At 41.9% G+C, this 20597-nt stretch overlaps 1 protein-coding gene across 3 annotated transcripts in view; it reads right to left on the bottom strand.

Moving 5' to 3' along the window:
• The window catches only part of Ap2b1 (adaptor related protein complex 2 subunit beta 1), a 105831-nt gene that overhangs the window by 11400 nt on the left and 73834 nt on the right, over positions 1 to 20597 (bottom strand). For all 3 annotated transcript variants that reach the window (XM_055619791.1, XM_055619793.1, XM_055619792.1), the window contains 2 exons: positions 2104 to 2188; positions 1155 to 1241 (listed from right to left, as the gene is read on the bottom strand). In XM_055619791.1, coding sequence (XP_055475766.1) covers positions 1155 to 1241; positions 2104 to 2188 — 172 coding nt within the window. The remainder of the gene's footprint in view (positions 1 to 1154; positions 1242 to 2103; positions 2189 to 20597) is intronic.

The following is a 20597-nucleotide window of genomic DNA, read 5'->3' as shown; positions in this document are numbered from 1 at the left end:
GGTGATTAAGGAGGTTAAGATTATTATATGAAAGTCGACAAATGGGAGCAACAATAAAGGTTATCAGCTAGGCTTTAATCAACCATGATAATATGCTTTATTTATAAATAGAATTCTAAATACAGAATTTGCTCCAGTGCCAAATGAGAGATGACATAGTCTTTCAGTTCTTAGGAGGGCAACTATCCTCAAGTATCACTTCAGCTACTTGATGCTGAGGACATTTAAGTAACTTGATTGATAGTTACTACTTCTACTACTGAAGGACTAGTAGAGTACATAGGCCAATTATAGTTTGGGGTTTGTTTCATAACATATTTTTTTTACATTTTCTGATGCTGAGAGCAAACCTAGGCTCTTGTGCAAGTTAGAGCTAGTTTATTTATTTACAAATTATTTATTTTGGTTTTTCAAGTCAGGGTCTCTCTGAGTATCCCTGGCTGTCCTGGTCTCACTTTGTAGACCAGGCTGGCCTCAAACTCACAGAGATCCACCTGCCTCTGTCTCCAGAGTGATAGAATTGAAGGTGTGCACCATCATGCCTGCTCCTATTTTTTTCAAGTATTTTTAAATCTATTAGCTCTTGTAGCTTATAAGTAATTTAGTGCCTTATATCAAAATATCCCTTTTTGTTTTTTCCTTTTTATAAAGAGAGAGAGAGAGAGAGAGAGAGAGAGAGAAAGAGAGCGAGACAGAGAACTGTATAGTGCCAGCTGGCCTGGGACTTGCTATATAGACATTAAGGCTGCCTCTGACTCATGTGCTGGGATTTAAGCAAGTATGTGGCACCATGCTCAGACATATTGTACACACACACGTGTGTGTGTTAGAGAGAGAGAGAGAGAGAGAGTGTGTATGTGTGTGTGTTTTAAAAAGAGATGGGCTGCTTAAAATTTGTAATTCTCTTGCCTCAGCTTCCTGAGTTCTTAGATTACAGGTATGTACCATCATGTCTGGGTAACATGTCAAGCGTGTGTACCATCATGTCTGGGTAACATGTCAAGCGTTTAAGAGAGATTTACAAAGTAAAGGTATTTAACATGTAGTCCACCATAATCATGTTTAATGTGGGAAGATGTAGGGTCAAAAAGGAAAAACTTTAAATATGTAATTTGACTTACTAAGATGAAAATGAATCAAGAATTATTACTTACCAGCATTTAAATGACATTCCTTAATCTGAAACTGGAGTTCATTTTCATTGGGAATATCCTTCCACGTTGCAAGGAAGACCTGGCGCTCTGTATGGGAATGCAACGGTGATATGTCAGCATTTTGTCTCCTGATGCCTTCCACCAGTTTTCCTTTGACATGCTAGGAGCATGTTAGAATTGGATCAAAGTTTCTGATATGCAAAGGAGATGTATACTAGGCCTTTACTGACTGAACTAATATACACTGGAAGAACATTTGCATTTAAGAGTTTAGTTTTGACTCTTTGTATTCCTACAGGTGATTTTAGGCACATCTTGTCACCTTTCTTTCATTTTTCTTTTTTCTCCCCAATACAGGGTTTCTCTGTGTAGCACTGGCTGTCCAGTAACTCACTGTGTAGACCAGCTGGCCTTGAATTCAGAGACCTGCCTGCCTCTGCCTCGAGTGCTGAGATTTAAGGTTTGTGACAACATACCCGGCTGGAAGGTGGTTTCTTAAGTAAGGGAAAAGTCAATAGCTATGTTGGGGTAGGATAAGAGACTAATGGTTTACCACAAACTACTGAATTCTTATCTTGGTATATGAACTTGGTGCAGAGTTAAGTGCTAAACTTACACACCATCTCACTAGTTCATCATAAAGATGATTTCCAAAGGCAGAAGCCAAACAGAAAGTCTAAGCTCTTGCTCAGGCTTCACAGCTGTCCACAACCCTCTCAACCTTGTGTGTGGGGTGGCTCGTTCAGTCAGGCAAGTGGCACTGGGACTTGGGATGACAGAGTAAGAACAGCAACTAACAAATGACCAATGATCCATTATTTATTGGGGCTCTAGAATATACTAATCTTATTTAAAATTTCAAAATGGTCTGTACTTCTAGGGCTATGCTATGCCTGCCATTCAGATGATGGCCAAAGGTATATTTAGCAGGACAGAAGGACACACTTACCCATTTTGCCATCTTCTACAAAAAGCACATTGAGTGGGATGAGGCAGCTGAAGTAGAAGACATCAATATTGTTTTTAACAGCCACCTGGCAGGAAAGCAGAATGTACAAATGGGGACATCAATAAGGAGCCAGGGAGGAGGAGGGGAACAGGTGTATCTAGAAATTTGCTTCCTAATTCAGTCAGTGCAGGCCTTCTGAGCAACACACAGCAGCCCATGGACTGCAAAGCACATTGCTCCCCACTCACCAACATACAGCTCTGGCCACTTGTAAGCAATCTTTCTCCAGGAGGACTGTCTATGGCATGCCCTCTACACCAGGTAGTCTCAGCCTGTGGGTTGAGACCCCTCTGGACGCTGAATGACTTTCACAGGGGTTGCATATGAGATATCCTGCATAGCAGATATTTATATTCTGATTCATAACAGTAGCACAACTGCAGTTCTGCAGTAGCAGCAAAAATAATTTGTGGTTGGGGGTCACCACAACATGAGGAAGGCTGAGAGCCACTATTCTCGACAAAGGGTAAACTCTGCAGTTGTCGCTTTTAAACTTTAAAAAACTATTTCAAAAATTTGAGTGCTTTTGTGTGCCCATAAATACTATGATGAATGTGCAGGGGTCAATGGGCAACTTTTAGGTATCACACTCAAAAACACTGTCTATGTCCTTTTTTTTTTTCTGCAATAATAATTTCACTGTTATATTTATTAAGTCATTTTTCTTTTCTTTTTTTAACTTTGATTAATTACACTTTATTCACTTTGTATTCCCCCATAAACCCCTCCCCTCCTAATCCCACCTTCTCTCTCCCTTCTTCACCTATGCCCCTCCCCAAGTCCACTGATAGGGGATGTCCTCCTCTCCTTCCTTCTGATCCTAGTATATCAGGTCTCATCAGAAGTGGCTGCATTGTCATCTTCTGTGGCCTGGTAAGGCTGCTCCCCCCTCTGGGGGAGGTGATCAAAGAGCAGGCCAATCAGTTTACATCAGAGGCAGTCCCTGTTCCCATTACTATGGAACCAACTTGGACACTGAACTGCCATGGGCTACATCTGTGCAGGGGTTCTAGCTTGTCTATGTCCTTTTAGAAAGGGTCTTCCATTGGCCTAGAACTCATCCATCAGGCTAGGCTGGCTGGCCAGTGAGCTCACAGGGATCCTCCTGTCTCCACCTTCACCACCCATGTGCCATAACATCTGGAGTTGCTACACAGTTCTGAGGATGGAATTCAGGTTCTTCTACTGAACCATTCTCCATCCCTCTTCTCCAGTGACATTTCTATTCTTCTTTTTAACTATTCTAAACAAAGCAGATTCATTCCCTTGTTTTATAGATAAGGAAACTAAAGAAAGGAAAAGGAATAACACATGTCAGAGAGGCTATACCAGATTTCAAACCCACATTTGTCTGTTTTCAATTCAGTCTTATGTTTTTTTTTTTTTTTTCCTCCACAAAAACTATGCCACAGAGTGACTCTTGACTTTTCTAAGAGACAGGTTTGATAAACATATTTTCCAGGTCCTACCATAAACAAAGCATATTGAGCCAGGCACAGTGGTACACACCTGTAACCCCAGCACTCATGAGGCAGAGGCAGGCAGATCTCTGCGAGTTCAAAGCCTGCCTAGTTTACAAAGCAAGTCCAGGACAGCAAAGGCTACACAGAGAAACCCTGTCTTGAAACAACAACAACAACAAATTGAAAGCATACTGGGTTCAAGCACTGGTGACGCTGATGGTTATAAGAAAAAGCTTTTAAGCAAACAATTGCATTTTCTTCTCACAATACAAACTTCTGGAGTCTTACCATGGTGTACATATGCTGCTTTAAATAGGCTACAACAGATACTTTTACTTGGAGCACACCACTAATGTATGCATGGGGCACAGGCCCAACTCCTGCAGCAGGTCCGGGAGCATGTAAGGTGGGAAGGGAGAGGAGCTGCTTTTCCACAGCTTTCACTGCTCTCTGCTCCCGGTGACTTCCTCCCTATGTTCCTGGCACTGCAGGAAGTTCTGTGATCACTATCCAAGACTATTTTTCTTTCTCACTTTGCTCTTAAGAAGTAAAAGAAACTGGTTGTGGTGGCTCATGCCTATAATCCCACACCCAGGGTGCTGACACAAAAGGGTGGTGCTACAGAGATCCTGATTCAAAAAGCCAAAGCTAGTGGTGGAGGGGTGATGGCGGTGGAGGGGTGGGGTGGGAGGTGGCACACATATTTAATCCCAGAACTTGGGAGGCAGATTTCTATGGGTTCAAGACCAGCCTGGTCTACAGAGTGAGTTCCAGGACAGACAATGCTACATAGAGAAACCCTGTCTCAAAAAACAACAAAATAAAAAGCTAAAACCAAACAAACAAATAAGAATGTAAAGCAAAATAATGTTGACCTAGAACCTTCCAACCTCTCTACCCACCAGCTAACTTTGTTCTAATTAAAAACAAACAAACAAACAAAAAACCAAAATAAAACAAAAAACTAATAAGCAAAACACACACAAAAGGAAAATAAAAATAAACAAAAAGCCAAAGTAAAGCAAAAAGAAACAAAAAGCCCACAAAAAATTCCTGCCTGCTGACTGCTCCTGAGCATAGACCTGACTTGGAGTATGGCTGATATAACCAATGGCACTCCACTGGAGAAAACTGATTTTCCCTTTGCAGATAATCTCTTGGCTACAAATGAAACTCTGATCTACTTTCCCCTGAGTGCTGGGACCCTGTACGGCTTGAATCTGTGTGGGTCTTGTACCTGATGCCACATTCCATGAGTTCATACATGCACCAGTCCTGTGGTATCAGGAAGATACTGTTTTCTTAAGAGTCATCTACTATTTTTGGATCTCACAATCTTTCTGCCTCCTCTTCCATATGGATCCCTGATCCTTGAGGGAGAGATCTGATGGAGATGTCCCATTTCGGATCAAGTACTCCAGAGTCTCTCATTCTCTGCACACTGTCTGTCTGTGGGTCTCTGTGTTAATTCCCATCTATTTCGAGAAGCTTTTCTGAGTAGGTAGATCAAGGCAATGATCCATCCATCCTCCCCTCTTTCCTACCCAAGCTAAATATATGTCTCTTCATCAAAACTGCAAAACTGTGGCTTTGTGATGAAGAAATTCCTTTCTGAAGTTCTTGCAGTCCTCACATTTCTCACCAATTCCTTTTTTTCTGAACGTAACTAACACTTATTTCCTGGGCAAGCCCCCTTAATAACACGCCTCTGATCTCTCGGGATCCCTTCAATCACTTTCTTGGTAAGCCAGGCTTCTATCCTTCCAATTCCCAAGTACAGAAGTTTCTGACCTCTACCACACAGTCCGATTCTCAGAGACTAGCCTGTAGGTTAAAGGGGAGTGACTACTGTCAGAAGGGATGTGAGGAGCTCTCCAGTGTACTGAAGCACCACTTTCGGAGACTTAAACCAGCAGCAGGCTTCTAGAAGAGAGCTATGCTCAAATTCACCTGATCCTCGGCAGAAGAATTAGAGAAAAGGAAATTCTTACTTCAAATTAGGGCCTCAAGAAGATCTCAAGGCAGTGCCTGGCTCTGCAAAGGACATTTACAAGTGAAAACTGGGGAAAGGGAGTTGGTTGGTCATGAGAGGTTCATGAATACTAGTGACGACTATTACTATTACTCTTCAATACCCAGCCGTTAGATCTCACAAAGTACACTCAGTTTAAACATTTATTGGTGTTCGCTACATTCTATGTGATAAAACTAAAAATAGAGGAACTGTAATTCATCTCCCCAGGGGATGGTGGTTCTTAACCAAAAGCTTTTATCAGAACCATCTTGACAGGTTTTTTTTAAAATACAACTAGGGATCACCTCTATATGAAAGAATTACAACCTCTCCATCTGGAAACAGCTTCTAGAAAGACCATTAATTTACAGCAGTGCTTTCTAAGAAGACTGAGTGAGTCCATAAACTGTCCTTCTGAGATGGCTATTCCAATCACAGCCTGGCAGCAATGAAATGTTCCTGGAGGTTAGCAGGCTAACCCACTTGGCTACCGTCTGGACCTCATAAACAGAAAGGCAGGAACCCTCCATCACTCTGTGCCACTTGTTACAGTTCTCATCTTCCCTGAAGACTGAATAATCCTGTGAAGCAGATACTCTAATCAAAGGCAGCAGCAGTCCTGAGAGAGTCTTGGGAGCCAGAACAACTGATTTCAAATTCTAACGTTGACACCTGCTTGCTGTGTGACTTAGGGGCAAGTAGTATTCAGATTAATTTCCTGTCCACGAAAAGATCAGAAGCATTATTCACAGGGCTGTCATAAGTTCCTATTTGCTGAGCACACTGAATGCTAACTCTCAAGCACTATGGTGAATGCAGGACAAGAAGAAGCTGCTTTCACTACCTCCATCTCCTGGTTTTGATTTTTTTTTTTTTATCATTAAGGATAACTATACATTTGATTCCTTGAGATTTTAGTATTACTATTATGCTACACAGGGATCAGAGTTTTAAAAAGCTTACTGGCAAACTATCTGCTTACGCTGAATGATTCTGCAGTGGCTTGCTAAGAGGCCATCTTTTAGGAGTAACAGCACAGATTTCTTGCTGGGGAAATGTTTTAATCTCTTCTGTATTAGCTTTCAAAAATCTGTATTTTGTAGTTTTCAAACACTTATCATTGGGTAGAACCGTGTTCATTTCAACAATCATGCTCTCTTGATCTGCCTCTTGTCTACCTCTCTATTTCTATTATTTCAACCACATCCAAATTACTTCTTGTTCCCAATATTGAAACGCACAGCTCTGAATTTTCACATACTGTTATTTGTGCTTGATATATTTTTTCTCTTAAGATTTGTCTTACTTATCTAAGTCAGTCTTAAATTTTCAGAAAACCCCAGGCCCCTTCACAGTGTCCGGTGCGCACGCTACTAATACCGTGTAGAACACAGTTATTTACCCAGGGCTGCTGCTGCCTCAGTAAGCTGAGAGTACGGGGTATCTCACTTCTACCAGCAGACTGCCTCGTTCCATCAACACCTGCCGGATGGAACTAGCGGAGGACATTACACAAATGGCCAACACACTACTTTGCTCACTTGTTTCCCTCCTTACACTTCATTCATGTGTATAACAACGATCTCTCAGGAACACAGACTCTCAATGAGTTGGGGTGAGATGGTGGTTGTGGTAATTCCTGTTGGAAATCAGAGCCTAAATACTACCTAGCACCTTAAGGTAGCAGACCGTACCCTAAAGAATGCTAGATACTAGCCAGGCAGGTGAGACACACCTTTAATCCCAGAACCTGGAAGGCAAAGGCAGACAGATCTCTGTGAATCTGAGGTAAGTCTGTTCTATACAGTGAGTTCCAGAACAGCCTAAGATATATAGTGAGATCCTGTCACAAACAAACAAACAAACAAACAAACAAACCCCCAACCAAATGAACAAAAAAAGTAAGCTAGATGCCTATGAAAATGGCAACCATCCCTGAGTATAAACAGAACCTGTCCCCTCTTTGAGGTTACTGCATGTGTATGGGTATTTCCCCTGTGTGCATATCTGGGCACCACGTGCATGTCAGGTGCCTGCAGAAGTCAGAAGAGGGACTTGGAGCATCTGGAACTGGACTTGCTAATGTTTGTGAGTCACCACACGAGTGCTGGGAACTGAACCCAGAGTCCACTTCAAGAGCAACAAGTATAAACTGTTGAGCCATCTCTCCAGCCCCCCCCCCCCCCTTCTCTTTCTTTTTCCTTCTTCTCCCATGTCCTTTTCTTTAGAGTGCTGGGCATTGAATCCTGGGCTTTCTGCATGCTAGGCAAGTACTCTACGGTTGAGCTACACCCCAGGCCTTCACAACTTTAAAGACAGAATCTTGCTGTGTAGCTCAGGCTGGGACTGAACTCCTGATTCTTCTACTTCTGACTCCTAGAGAGACAGGTATAATGCATTACAACTTAAACAAAATAAACCCTTTCTATAAGGCAGTTGGTCTAATTATGTAGCCCAGGCTAGCCTGGGGCTTGCCATGCCCTCTCACCACTGCCTTCTAAGTGATGGGATCACTATTAAGCCCATCTTCCTGCTATCGCTGTTTTTGAAGATAATTTTAAAAATCACATATAAATGTGTATCTGTGTGTGGTTCTGTGAATATTTGTGTGTGTGCTCATGGTAGCAGAGGCACTGGATTCCCTGGAATTAGAGTTATAGGAGGTTGTGAGTCACCTGACATGGGTTCTGGGAATCAAAGTCGGTTTTCTGGGAGGACAGACTGCGCTCTTAACCACTGAGCTCTCCTTCCAGCTCCTGCCATCATTTCACACTCAATAAATGGAATACAGAACCTTTTAGCATCTTCCTATTTCTGCATTTGTCTCCACTCATCTGCCCGCAACTCCCCTTTACAACATTTAGCCTCTCCAGTTTATTCTCAACACGGCAGCCAGAAGAATTTAAAAATTTAGGTTGGCTGGCAAGTATTTCTCTGCTCAAACCTTCAACAGTCCCTCACTCATAATACAACTGCCTATAATCTGGTCCCCATTCACCCTGTGATGGTTTCCCTTGTAGTTCCATAACTCTACGGTGTTCTTTGCACACAGCACACATCTTCCAACCCTATGCGTTTGCACTTGTTGTTTCTTCTGTGGATTCTCTTCCTCCTGACATCTGCATGGTTCCCTCCCTCCTTATGGCTCTGCTTTAATCAAAGTTATCTTCTTTGGTAGGTCTTCTGGACCATTTTATTATGCTATCATAATAAATACCCCTCTATATCGTAACACCTCATCCCTCTCCAATCCCAGGAGCCACAGCTAGACCCTTGTTTAATGTATTTTTTTCACTATCATCCTTCCTGTCCCACATGCTTTTCATTTTTTTTTTAATATTTATTTGTTGGCTTGATTGTACCCCTCTCAGTAAAACATGAATTATATAAAGGAATTTTTGTCTTTTATTTACTATGGGATTTTTTTTTGTGCCCACAGGGGAGGGGGTAGGTGTTACATAAGAATGAATGATTACAGTAATTATCATTCACAATTTTTTTAAAATTTGTGTATACTGGTGTACACACACACACACACACACACACACACGCACGTTACATTAGAACAGGTGCCATGGAGACAGGAAATATATCAGCCCTGGAGAGGGAGTTACAGGCTGCTTATGAGATGCTGCTGGATGTGGGTGCTGGGAACTGAATTCAGGTGCTCCACAAGAACAGCAAGTGCTTTCAGCTGCTGAGCTCAGTTCTAGCCCTTTACTCTTTTTGACCCCCTTTAGGTTTAGGTTTAGACAAAAGATGTGAATTTAGTTTAAAGGTTCTACAGCAGAGCACTTCTCGCTTTCCTAGTGTATGTTCCTCAACAGAGGGGAAAAGTGTGAACACCTACTAGGTAAAAATAGGAAGCTCAGAATTATTTTAGTAGGAATTAGTCTATGATATGGACAGAATTCCTTTGAAGTTCTACTGAGTAAATTTCATAATTTACTTGTATATTTTAATATAAAAATACATGTCTTCCTTTACCTCTGAGTAAAAGCGGAAAAAGTGCATCCACCCACCCACTCACCTTTAAGGCAGTCTCTCACTATGTGATCTTGGCTGACCTAAAACTTGGTGATCTTGGACTCAGAGAGATCTGCTTGTCTCTGGCTCCTAAGTGCTGCCATTATATAGTGTTTAGCTTTAAGTATCCTTACTGCTAGGCATGGTGATACACACCTTTAATCCCAGCTCTCAGGAGACAGAGACAGGAGAAGCTAGCCTGGTCCACATAGTGAGTTCCAGAACATCCAGGGATACATAGAAAAACCCTTTTCAAAAAAAAAAACAAACAAACAAAAAAAAAAAAAAAACAAAACACAACAAAAATCAAGTATCCTTAGCAAGGCCAATTGCTGGTTCTTAAAATAGAGTAAGTTGAAACTGGAATAAAAAAAATATATATATATAAATAAAAACAGAACGTATCCCCATTGCTATGTACGTTGGCACATCCCATAAGCCCAGGATTTGGGATGCTGGGATCCCAAACATTATATATGAGGCCACTACAGACTGCATACCATGACAGCAAGATCCTTCTTCAAAATATCAAAAGCAGCCCGATACAACGGAGCATACCTGTAACTGCCGGTGCTCCAGAGGCGGGGCAGCAGGGTCACAAGGTGGGAGCCAGCTGGGGCTATGTGGCAAGACCAGGCCTTAAAAAACACAGCCAACAAAATAGAAAATATCATGGTGTGGCTCATAAACAGTAATATTTAATGCTTATTTCACCTGTGTAAGTACACATGGTACAAAATATATTTCTTACTGTAAACTGCAATTTAAAAAGAGCATAAAACTCACAATGTTCACACTCCCAAATAAAAATGGTTAAAAAAACAAATGGATTCAATGAATAAGGGAACAGAATGCCGGCTTCAGCTTCTCCTTCAAGACTTCCCAAAGCAGATCACAGATGGTACATGGAACAGGCTGCCCGGTCCTCTGGTATATACACCATGGGCAACATGTGGCCATAACACTACGAACTGCTTCCTTCTTGGGACAGCAATAGGAAGAGTAAATAGAAATGATTACTATAAGGCACTCTGAAACACAAAAGTGAGCTAAAAATGCTTAATAACAATAATAGTGTTTTCTAAAGGTACTTTCAGGGGCTGCTGGGGAAAGGGTGGCCTGTCAGCGTCAGCTTGTACCCAGCAATTACTTCTTTCCACAGTATAGGAAGCCTGCTGCAACAGCTGCCGCCTCTTCATGGTGGCACAGCTGGAGACGAGCAGGCTAAATTAATATTCTAGCTGTGTTCCAGCGTATTTAAAAGCTCTATGAAAAGGTCTGGGATGAACTCAGTCTGAACTCTGGCATATGAGGCCTCTTGCCACACCTCTCACCACAGGTAACCAAAGGAGGCACTACCACAACAGATACCAGGTCGAGCTGCACAGGGCTCACCTTCCAGATTATCTCATTTACTCTTCTTCTACGACGTCACAAGTGACCTTTCCATGTCTCTGAAAAATATTTTTTCTTTTTATTCCTTTTCTGCATTTAGCTTTTGGAAAGATTATTTGCAGACTGGTCCAAGTTAGGACCAAGCAGTGACGCCAACAATCCCCAGTTCTCTGAGGAAAGATGATTCAGACTTGCTTTTAAAGCACTACATAACATAGTCAACAGATCCTAGAGGAATGAATGGTTCTGAGTGACAGGCTTTTAATGGCACAGATTCTAAGTGTGATATGTATCATCTGAGACTTAGGCAGAAACGGCCTTTTCTGTTAGCTGTAGGAGTTCAACTGACCTGCAGCTTTCCTCATTCCTAGTTAATGCAAAAAAATATCTTCTATCTTAAGTTTAAATATTGCCTGCCATTTTACAGCCTGTTGACCAATGAATTATGGGGGATTCACAGAGATAATCTTGATGAAACAGAGCTATCTGCAACATCTGACACTATCTGGGCACAATAAAAAAAAATAAAGCAGAAATACAAAACTCTGCACAGAAAAGGGCAGTTTACCTTCTGGCAAATGCTAATTATTCTTTAATCCAATGCTGAGCTGCAAACAATTCTTTCTATAGTCTTTCTTTGACCATCTGCTAGGTCAGGAGGACTCATGTGAAGTAAGAAGGGCTCAAACCCTACCAAACTGCTGGGTGTCCTAGTTAAAGGCCATCCTTGTTGATTCTGTGGAGATGCTGGGGCCCTACCCACTGCCAAGAGTATGAAGGAACCCTACACAGAGCAAGTATGCCAGCTTCCTTCCTGATAGATAGATGCATTCAGGGGGCTGGAAAAGAGTGCTGGAAACCCTGGAGCTGGAGTGAGAGGTGGTTGTGAGCCTCCGGGTGTGGGTGTCGAAAACTGAACTCTGGTTCTCTGAAGAAACAGAGCAAGCACTCTTAATGGCTGAGTTGCCTCTCCACCCAAGTTCTGCAGCTCTTACTGCAATTTCAATCAGATCCAAGCAGCCTATCTATTGCCCTTAGGGAAGCTCTGAACTGCAAAGAACAGGCTAAACTCACACCCTCAATGTCCCAACACAATCCTTAGTGTAGGCAGGTGACAAGTCATTCACAGGGTAAAGTTCAGCCCAGACATTCCAACCTTTGCACTCCTTATCTTATAACTTATAACCACTTCTATTTTACCAATGTAAGCTTTCTGATGACACGCAAAGACAAACCTGCAATCAGAATTCTTCTTTTAAAGGCAAAAGCTAGACTGCTTGATCATTAGCTGAACAAACTGTCTTCTTTTTCCTTTCCTTTTTTTCTTTTCTTCTTCTTTTTTTTTTTTCCAAGACAGTTTCTCTGTGTAGCCTTGGCTATCCTGGACTCACTTTGTAGACCAGGCTGGCCTTGAACTAACAGAGATCCTCTGCCTTCTGGAGTGCTTGGATTAAAGGTGTGCATCACTATACCCGGCTCTGTTTTCTTTTCTTTTGCAGCCCAGCCCTAACTGAGCTGGTCTGCTATGAAGACCAGGCTGACTTCAAACTCATGGTGATCCCGCCTGCTTCTGCTTCTTGAGAGCTGAGATTAAAGGCATGCACCACCATGCCCAGCTCTAAAATCCCTGAAAGCAAATTATTTCCTTAGAGCAATAAATGAATGAACAGATAAGATGGACAACTGTGTCATTTTTATTTTTCATTTAATTTTAGAGCTGGGGTATGGGTAGGTAGCCCAGGCTGACCTCTCACTGGTCTGAGTAGGTAGCCCAGGCTGGCCTCTCACTGGTTCTCTTGCTTCAGCCTCCTGAGTGTTGGGATAACAGGCATGAGCTACCATGCCCACCTTACCTTTTCTATTCAGTATCCCTCACTTCTTCATGTATGTCTTGGTCTCACATACATCTTTGCATTTATTGAGGTTATGAAAAGACAAGCAAGGTGCCTTCCGGTCTCACATTGAAAATGTCTTGTTTAGCTGTACTTTCTGTCAGGTATCTAAATGATTTTGGTTTCCCCAAGGCACTTAGAGAGAATTATTGAACTTTTTCATTTACTCTGAGCTTGGGCTTCCAAATTTACCCTAGAAATAAGAGTCTTGGGCTCTTATGACATAGTTGAATAACAGGGCTGGCAGTCTGACTTTATTCTGAAGAAGTATGGGCATAGGAGAGTGACATAAAAATTCTCCAAATAGAAGAATGAGATGTTCAATTTGTCTCCTTATCTACTATTTGGGGATGCATTAATATACCTTCAAGCAACAGCTCCTTCCCTGTTCATCCCATAGAAAGGAATCTGTGATTGTTGATCTGAGATTAAATTTAGGCTTAGCATAACTCCCACTCAGAAAATGACCACCTAACAACAGCAGGCAGAGGTTACAAGGAAGGACACCCTGCTAAAATAAAGAGCTGGTCTTGCTAGGTACTATTCAAGAACTAGAGGAATCTGGTGTTTCTAAACGGAAGGAAAAGAAAAAGATTCACCTCACAACAAATATTTACTACTCCCTTACTGTGCTGTTTGGCACTGTTCTAGGAACTGAGGTATTATGAAAGCCTGTGGAAGGGGCAGAAACTGCTGCTCTTCAACAGTTTGCTCTAGTCAGAGTGGGGAAGGAGGTGAGAGTGAAAAGCATGGATTTAAATTGTGGTAAGTAGCATAGGAAGAAAAAACGGTGGAGAGGGACCGGGGGAAGGGTGGAGTGAGACTTAAAAGAATCTATTTTAGCACAGGCCTGAATGAAGTAAGCCATGCAGCTAGAAATTGGGAGGGCACACCCCAGACAAGAAAACGGTCAGATTAAAGGCTTCAGGGAAGCAGCAGACCTCCTGGCAGTCCTACAGCAGAGAGAGGGGTAGAAGAAGAGATGACATCGATGAGGTAAGGGCAGAGGAGGACATAGTTAGGACACTGTCAGGACTTGAGCTTTTCAGCTGAAGCTGACAATTATGAATGCACACTCTTTCAGACATGAAATGTGAGCTTAAAGGAAAAGAGTTAGTGGTTTAACAACAGCCAAGCAATGTTCAACAGAGCAGGCTCATTCCTATGAGTTGTATGCCTTACAAGGAACTTCAGGACAAGAGAAAATAATGGCTCTGCTCTTGTTCCAAGTAGCTCCTCCTACCCTCCATGGTGCTGCGGATTAAACATAGGGCTTTGTGCTCCACAACTGAGCTATAGAACCAGCATCACTGTCCTCATTAAAACCAAACCAAACAAAACACTTTATGGAAGAAAAATAAACCAAGAGCTTATAGTGTATATGTGACCTCTTTGTGCCAAAAGGTGACTGAGCAGTGGTAGTGACCAACCCAATGACTCTCCAGATACCATTATTACAAACCTTCACTTTCTTCCTCTAGTTAGTTTTAATAAAATTCCTTTATATAATATCAGTTGCCAAAAATAGCCATCAATAATTTCAGAGGCCTTTTAGTCTAGAGACAGGTCAGTTGTCCATATGGTAAACTTAAAAAAATTATTTATTTTTATTCTATGCATTTGAGGGTTTGACTGCATGTACCACTTGGGTACATGGTGCTCAGGGAAGCCAAAAGAGAGCATCAGATCCCCTGGAACTGGGGGTTATGAACTGTTGTGAGGCTCCATTTGGGTGCTGGGAACCGGTCCTCTGCAAGAACAGCCAAGAGCTCTTTACTGAGCCATCTCTCCAACTCTCCAAATGCTAAACTCTTACTTTAAGTAGTTCTGCAAACCCTATACAACAAACAAACACCCCACAGGCATCACTCTTTTTCCTTTCAGTGACATACCCTGCCAGGACTGGGAGAGACTGCAGCTGTCACACCTCACATATCGTAACATTAATGGAGGGAGAGAATTGCCTGCTGCCTGCTGTGATAGCTTATTGTTAAACTTTCCTTCTTTCCTTACTTTTTGAGGTTCAAGAAATTGAACCCAGGGCTTTGTACATGCTGGGCAAGAGTTCTACCAATAAGCTACAGCTGCTGTTATAATGCAAAACAGGGGCTAGCAGATGGCTCAGTGAGTAAGGGCACCAGCTGTCTACAACCTGAGACAGCTAAAGTTAAATCTCTAGGGTCCACATGGTAAAAAGAGATAACCAACTTGTGGAAATTATTTTCAGACCCCTGCATGTGAGTACTCATACTGTAGGAGAAAAAGAAAATCCTTGTGTTCACAGATTAGCACTAGGGGAGCCAGGAATGGTTGTTCCTTCAGAGGAAGGGATGTATAACCTGTTACCCTCCCACAATGCCAGGAGCCTGATGACCTCTGTGCTATCTGTGTGGCCACACTGGATCCTCCCCCAACCCTAATCACCAGCTTGTTTTTCTCAGTCAATCTGTAGAATCTATCTTTATGGAAACTGTCCCAGGTAGTTTTAATGTAGTCCCACCTGATCTTTATTTAGCTTACTTTGTTCCCCAAGAAATATGCACACATTATTGTGTACAAGGGATCGAGTTATTTCTCACCAGCAAAGTTTTCACCAATTGTGCTGTGCTTAATTAAATATGCCTAAAATAACCTACTCAGGGTCAGACTCCAGAGGTTTGAGTCATGTAGAACTGAGCTGACTTCTTGCATCCTGCAGACTGTTACTCTCCTGGCCATGGAAGTCACAGAGAGCCCCACACCACACATGTACACACTGAATAAATAATGCAAACAGGCCCTTTCAAGCACATTTAATACGCACTGCACCAAACTCCAAGATAGTAACACCCCACATCATAGACTAGGATGCTGTAGACACTCTACTAACGACCTAAGGACATCATTAGCTGCAAGCTGGAGAGCAAAACTGGTGTCACAGTTGTGCCTGTGTCCTGCCTGGTGTGTTATCCAACTTTATGTGAACAAAAGGAAGCCATGTGGCTGTTGAGAAGGTGGACAAGTTACTGAGCACAGATGCTATCTCTAGGTAGTCCATATGGAAGTAGGTCACATACAGAAGGGCAGATACTGTCAGCAAAAGCAATAGATTTTAAGTAGTCACCCTCCAATTCTTTGAATGGTTCCTAGAAACAAAGGCTGCTACTAAGCCAAGGATGACTGTTCATTCATTCCTTTCCAAAATGATGAGTCAATACTTTTCTTAGTTTCCAAACTATCATTAATTCTAGTGATATTCACCAGCAGACCCCACTTCTAACTAGGTTTTCTTCTTAAAATAGTAAGACTGACAACTAACTTTATCAACACTTTCTCTTAAACCAGGCTTTCCTGAAATGGAACAAGAGAGAAAAAGCCAGGTATGATGCTATAAACCTGTAACCCCAGTTTCTCAGAACACTCAGGTAGGTTTGTGCGTTCAAGGCCAGACTGGTTAACATAGGGAAAATTATCTCAAAACAAAAACAAATAAATATAATACAAAACAATACAATACAAAAACAAATAAAAGTGAAAGTGAGTTCAGACTCCGCACATTTTCATTACATGCCCCATGATTTTCACTCTGTACCTTGATTCAGAAAGAAACATATTCTATAAAATCCACAGTCAGTACCTACAGAGATGCTAAAGCAAGACATCCTTCATTTCACATAACTACCTTACAGAATTTTACAAAGCTAGAGCAGAGCAGTTTAGGCTAATACACAACTGGTAGTATTCCTGCAGACAGTCACGCTCCAACCAGTACAGTGTGAATTCCACCAGAAACAGACAGGCTTTGAAACAGAAAAGAGTAAAAGCTAGCTCTCCAACTGTAAGATTTTATACTCTTGCTAATGGAGCCTAGGTCTTGTACATGTTAGACAGGAGCTCTGTCCCTGAGATACAGCCTGAGCCCCAAGACTATAGAGTCTTTACACATGCATGCTCATAGGGCTTTCTTTACTACTCATTCTATGTGTATGTGCATGTTTTGTTTTTCTTTGTTTTTAGATGGCAAGAACTTAATTCCAGGCTTCGAATATGATAGGGAAAGTTATACCAGTAGGCTATATCCCAAGCCATATTTCAATATGTAATGATTTTCCTATTATAAAGCCTGCAAAACACATGCATTTAAAAAGTAAATTAAAAAATCCTATCTTATAAAACCTAACACTAGAGCAAAATATAAGAGCGCAGTACAAGTAAATACAAATGTGTCTGAAACACTGACTCTAAAATAGACTTCTCAGTCCAGCTGAGGTCAACCCCAGAGTTCTCTTGAACTTGAACCTATAATGTACACTAAAGCTTTGTGTAAAGTTTTCAGGACAATCAGAAGGGAGACTAGAAAGCAGTTACCTGTTTTGTACTGAAAATTCAAAGTTCTCTATATGCATAAAGACCATATAGTTTAAAGCTCTTTCCAACCATGCAACAAAACTAGAAGATTCGATTGAATTTCATTTTCTGTCATCCACTCATAATTATGAGAGAAGATGGTATGATTTTAATAAACAAAAGTCTATGGATTATTTTTATTATTATTATAGATACATATTTTAAAAGTCCTTATCCTTTGCTGGAGATCTTAGCATGGCCCTCTGTCCCTCACAGGGCTCTTCCTTTCAGCATGAGCTTGGGTGTTCTGAGAACTGAGCTGGTCTCAACAACAACTGTCTCCTGACACTACCCGCAGATTTTTAATCTGGCAGAGGGCCCAGGCTCATGAGAATGTGGCGTTATTGCCTATTGCGCATATGTGGTCATTCGGGTGGGGCAGCTGTTGTCCGCCGATGCGAACAACATCCTGCTTGCTTTCTGTCAATGTAACACAAACCTAGACATATCTGAGAAGACAGAAGCACAATGAGATCATGACTCCATAAAACGGGCGAGTGATTGAAGTGGGAGAACCCAGCTCACTGGGCAGGTGGCTCCTGGGGTATATAAGAAATCAGGCCGATAGGTGTTCATCAGAGGTGATGGTGCACACCTTTAATCTCATCACTTGGGAGGCAGAGCACAGAACGATCTCTATGAACTTGAAGCTGCTTGGTCTGCTAGGGAATTCCAGAATAACCAGGGCTATATAAGTGAGACTCTGTCTCAAGGTGGGGGCTGGGAGGAGGAAGAAGAGGAGGAGGAAAGAAAGCAGGCTGAGCAAGTCAAGAGGGAACAAGCCAGTAAGCAGCCTTTCTCCATGGCTTCTGCTCTAGTTCCCACCTCCGTGCTCTGCTTTGACTTCTTTCAATGACACAGTAGGAGTTGGAATAGGAAGCTGAAATAAGCCCTTCCCTCTCTGTGCTGGTTAGTTTTATGTCAACTCAGCTCTACTGAAAAAATGCCCCTATCAGACTGGCTTACGGGCAAGCCTGTGGTACATTTTCTTGATTGATAACTGCTATGGGAGGTCCTCAGCTCACCAAGGGTGGTGCCACCTCTATGCTGGTGGTCCTGGGTTGCTATAAGCAAGCAGGCTAAGCGAGCCATGAAAAACAAGCCAACAAGCAGCACTCCTCCGTGGCTTCTCTATCAGTTCCTGCCTCTAGGTTCTAGTGATGGACTGTGTGCTACAGAATCAGAGGCTGAAATAAATCCTGTCCTCCCCAAGCTGCTTTTCATTATGCTGTTTTATAACACTAAAAACCCTAACTACAGACATGTTCTTACGACAATCTAGTAATAGAGTATTTGGTTAGAAAAAAAACAAGAGGGACTGCTCAGGAGAATTCTGTTTATCTTCTGAGGGAAGTGAGTGTGAATGCTAGGAATCAAGCCCAGAGTGTCATGTACACCAGGCAAGTATTGTAACACTGAATTCCACCTTCAACCTCAATCTGTTATCCCGCCAAAAAAGATAAGTGTCATCAAGCACAAGCTAGGAAAAAAAGAATAACTAAGATTCAAGATAATAAATTTCTTTGCTGAAACTGAAGAAAATGTAGACAGTCCTGATGTGACAGAAAAAAAAATATTGAAATAGGCATAGAAATTATTTACTTTTGGTTAGCAAAGTTTCATAATTAAGACCCTATTTCCTTACATCATGCTTCAGGCACATTTTAGGACTGTTTGAGTGTATACGGCATTGGATCTATTTATCTGATGGGTGTGTATGCACTGTGCCTGTGCTAGCCATCCCCAAGGACTCAGGACATAGAACAAGCAGCAGCCTTATTAAAGGCCACATAGAGTCCCCAGTGGTGGATCCTGAAAAGCCAAAGAAGCTTTAACCCTAAACTTGTTTGCACTGTGCATCAGTCAGGAAAAGTCTGCAAATGCCAGGCAGGCCTGCTTCAGCCAAGGGAAGCTGCTGCAAAGGTCTTCTGTTTGGAAGCACTTACCAGTTTTTCTGGTACAATAGCTACAGCTGTGGACTTTCTGAGCGCAAATGGACATATGCGAGACAAGAAATACCAGGACAGGCACCATCTGCAACTGACTGTCTCACAAGCTGGGACTACAAAGTAGGAATGACAAGGGACAGAATTTCCTTAGGGCAAAACAGTAAACAAACAAACAAAAAAAAACCCCTTCTGGCTGGTAAAGATCTTAAAGGCAAGGATTAGAAGTGGTGTCCTCAATACTTTCTTCCCTCTTCAGAAGTAATGAATACTGTCTATTTTAGACTACACATGTAAAGAAAAAGAAGCAAGAGACTCACACCTATTTCTTTCCCCTAATCAACATTTGGTCTTTTATCCAACAGTTTATTTAAGATTAAGAGACAATAGATAAAAAGATAAGAACTCTCAACAGGAAGGAGTATTCTTTAGCCACAGAGTCATCTCAAAGTTGAGTCTACATAAAAGGAAATAAATAACTTAAAAAATTACATTTCCTTATCTGTCTTCACATGTATGTGTGGACTTATGCATGTGTACCACAGTGTATGTATAAGGGTCAGAGGAGTTTGTTCTCTCTCTCCATTAAGTGGGTTCCAGGAATTGAACTTAGGTCTGTCTTGAGGCTTCAAGTATAGTTACTGGCCAAACCATCTTGCTGGCTCACAAACATTTTTTAAGAAGGTGTCATCAGTCTTCGAAGCAAAGACAGAGACATAAATCCCATTTGAGGCTGAGGATGTGGCTGAGTGGGTACAGTGTTTGTCTTGCATTCACAAAGCCCTGGGTTCAATCCCTAGCACGACAGAAACAAGAAGTGACAGCATAAGCCTGTAAATGCAGATGTCAAGGTCATCTTCAGCTACACAGTTAGAAGCCAGCCCGAGACACATGGCTTCTGCTATCACTAAAGGAGAACAAAATATCTTACAACCATAAATCCATAAAGAAAGGGAAAACATAAAAGTGATAAAATGCTAGTGGAAAGCATACAGATTGGCAAAAATACCACAGATTCTTAAATGCACAGGACTTGCAGCACTGTAGGATTGTATGGCGGGGTACAGCCATTTAAAAGAGAAGATGGGTGGAGGAGGTGGGAATGAAGTCTGCCTAGTAAGTACAAGGCTCTGAGTTCAACCCACAGCAAAGCTCTAGTAAATAAAGAAAAGAGGATGCCAGGCATTTAATCCCAGCAGACAAAGAGACAGGCGGATTTCTGAGTTTGAGCTTGCTTGGTCTGCAGAGAGTTCCAGCAGAGGGAGGGCTACACAGAGAAACTGTCTCAAAACCAAACAAGCAAACAAAAACC

This window comes from Psammomys obesus, unplaced genomic scaffold (assembly GCF_907164565.1).
Source record: "Psammomys obesus unplaced genomic scaffold, mPsaObe1.curated_primary_1811, whole genome shotgun sequence".
Lineage (NCBI taxonomy): Eukaryota > Metazoa > Chordata > Mammalia > Rodentia > Muridae > Psammomys > Psammomys obesus.
The sequence above is the reverse complement of the archived record's forward strand: the minus strand, read 5'-3'. Positions and strand labels throughout refer to the sequence as shown.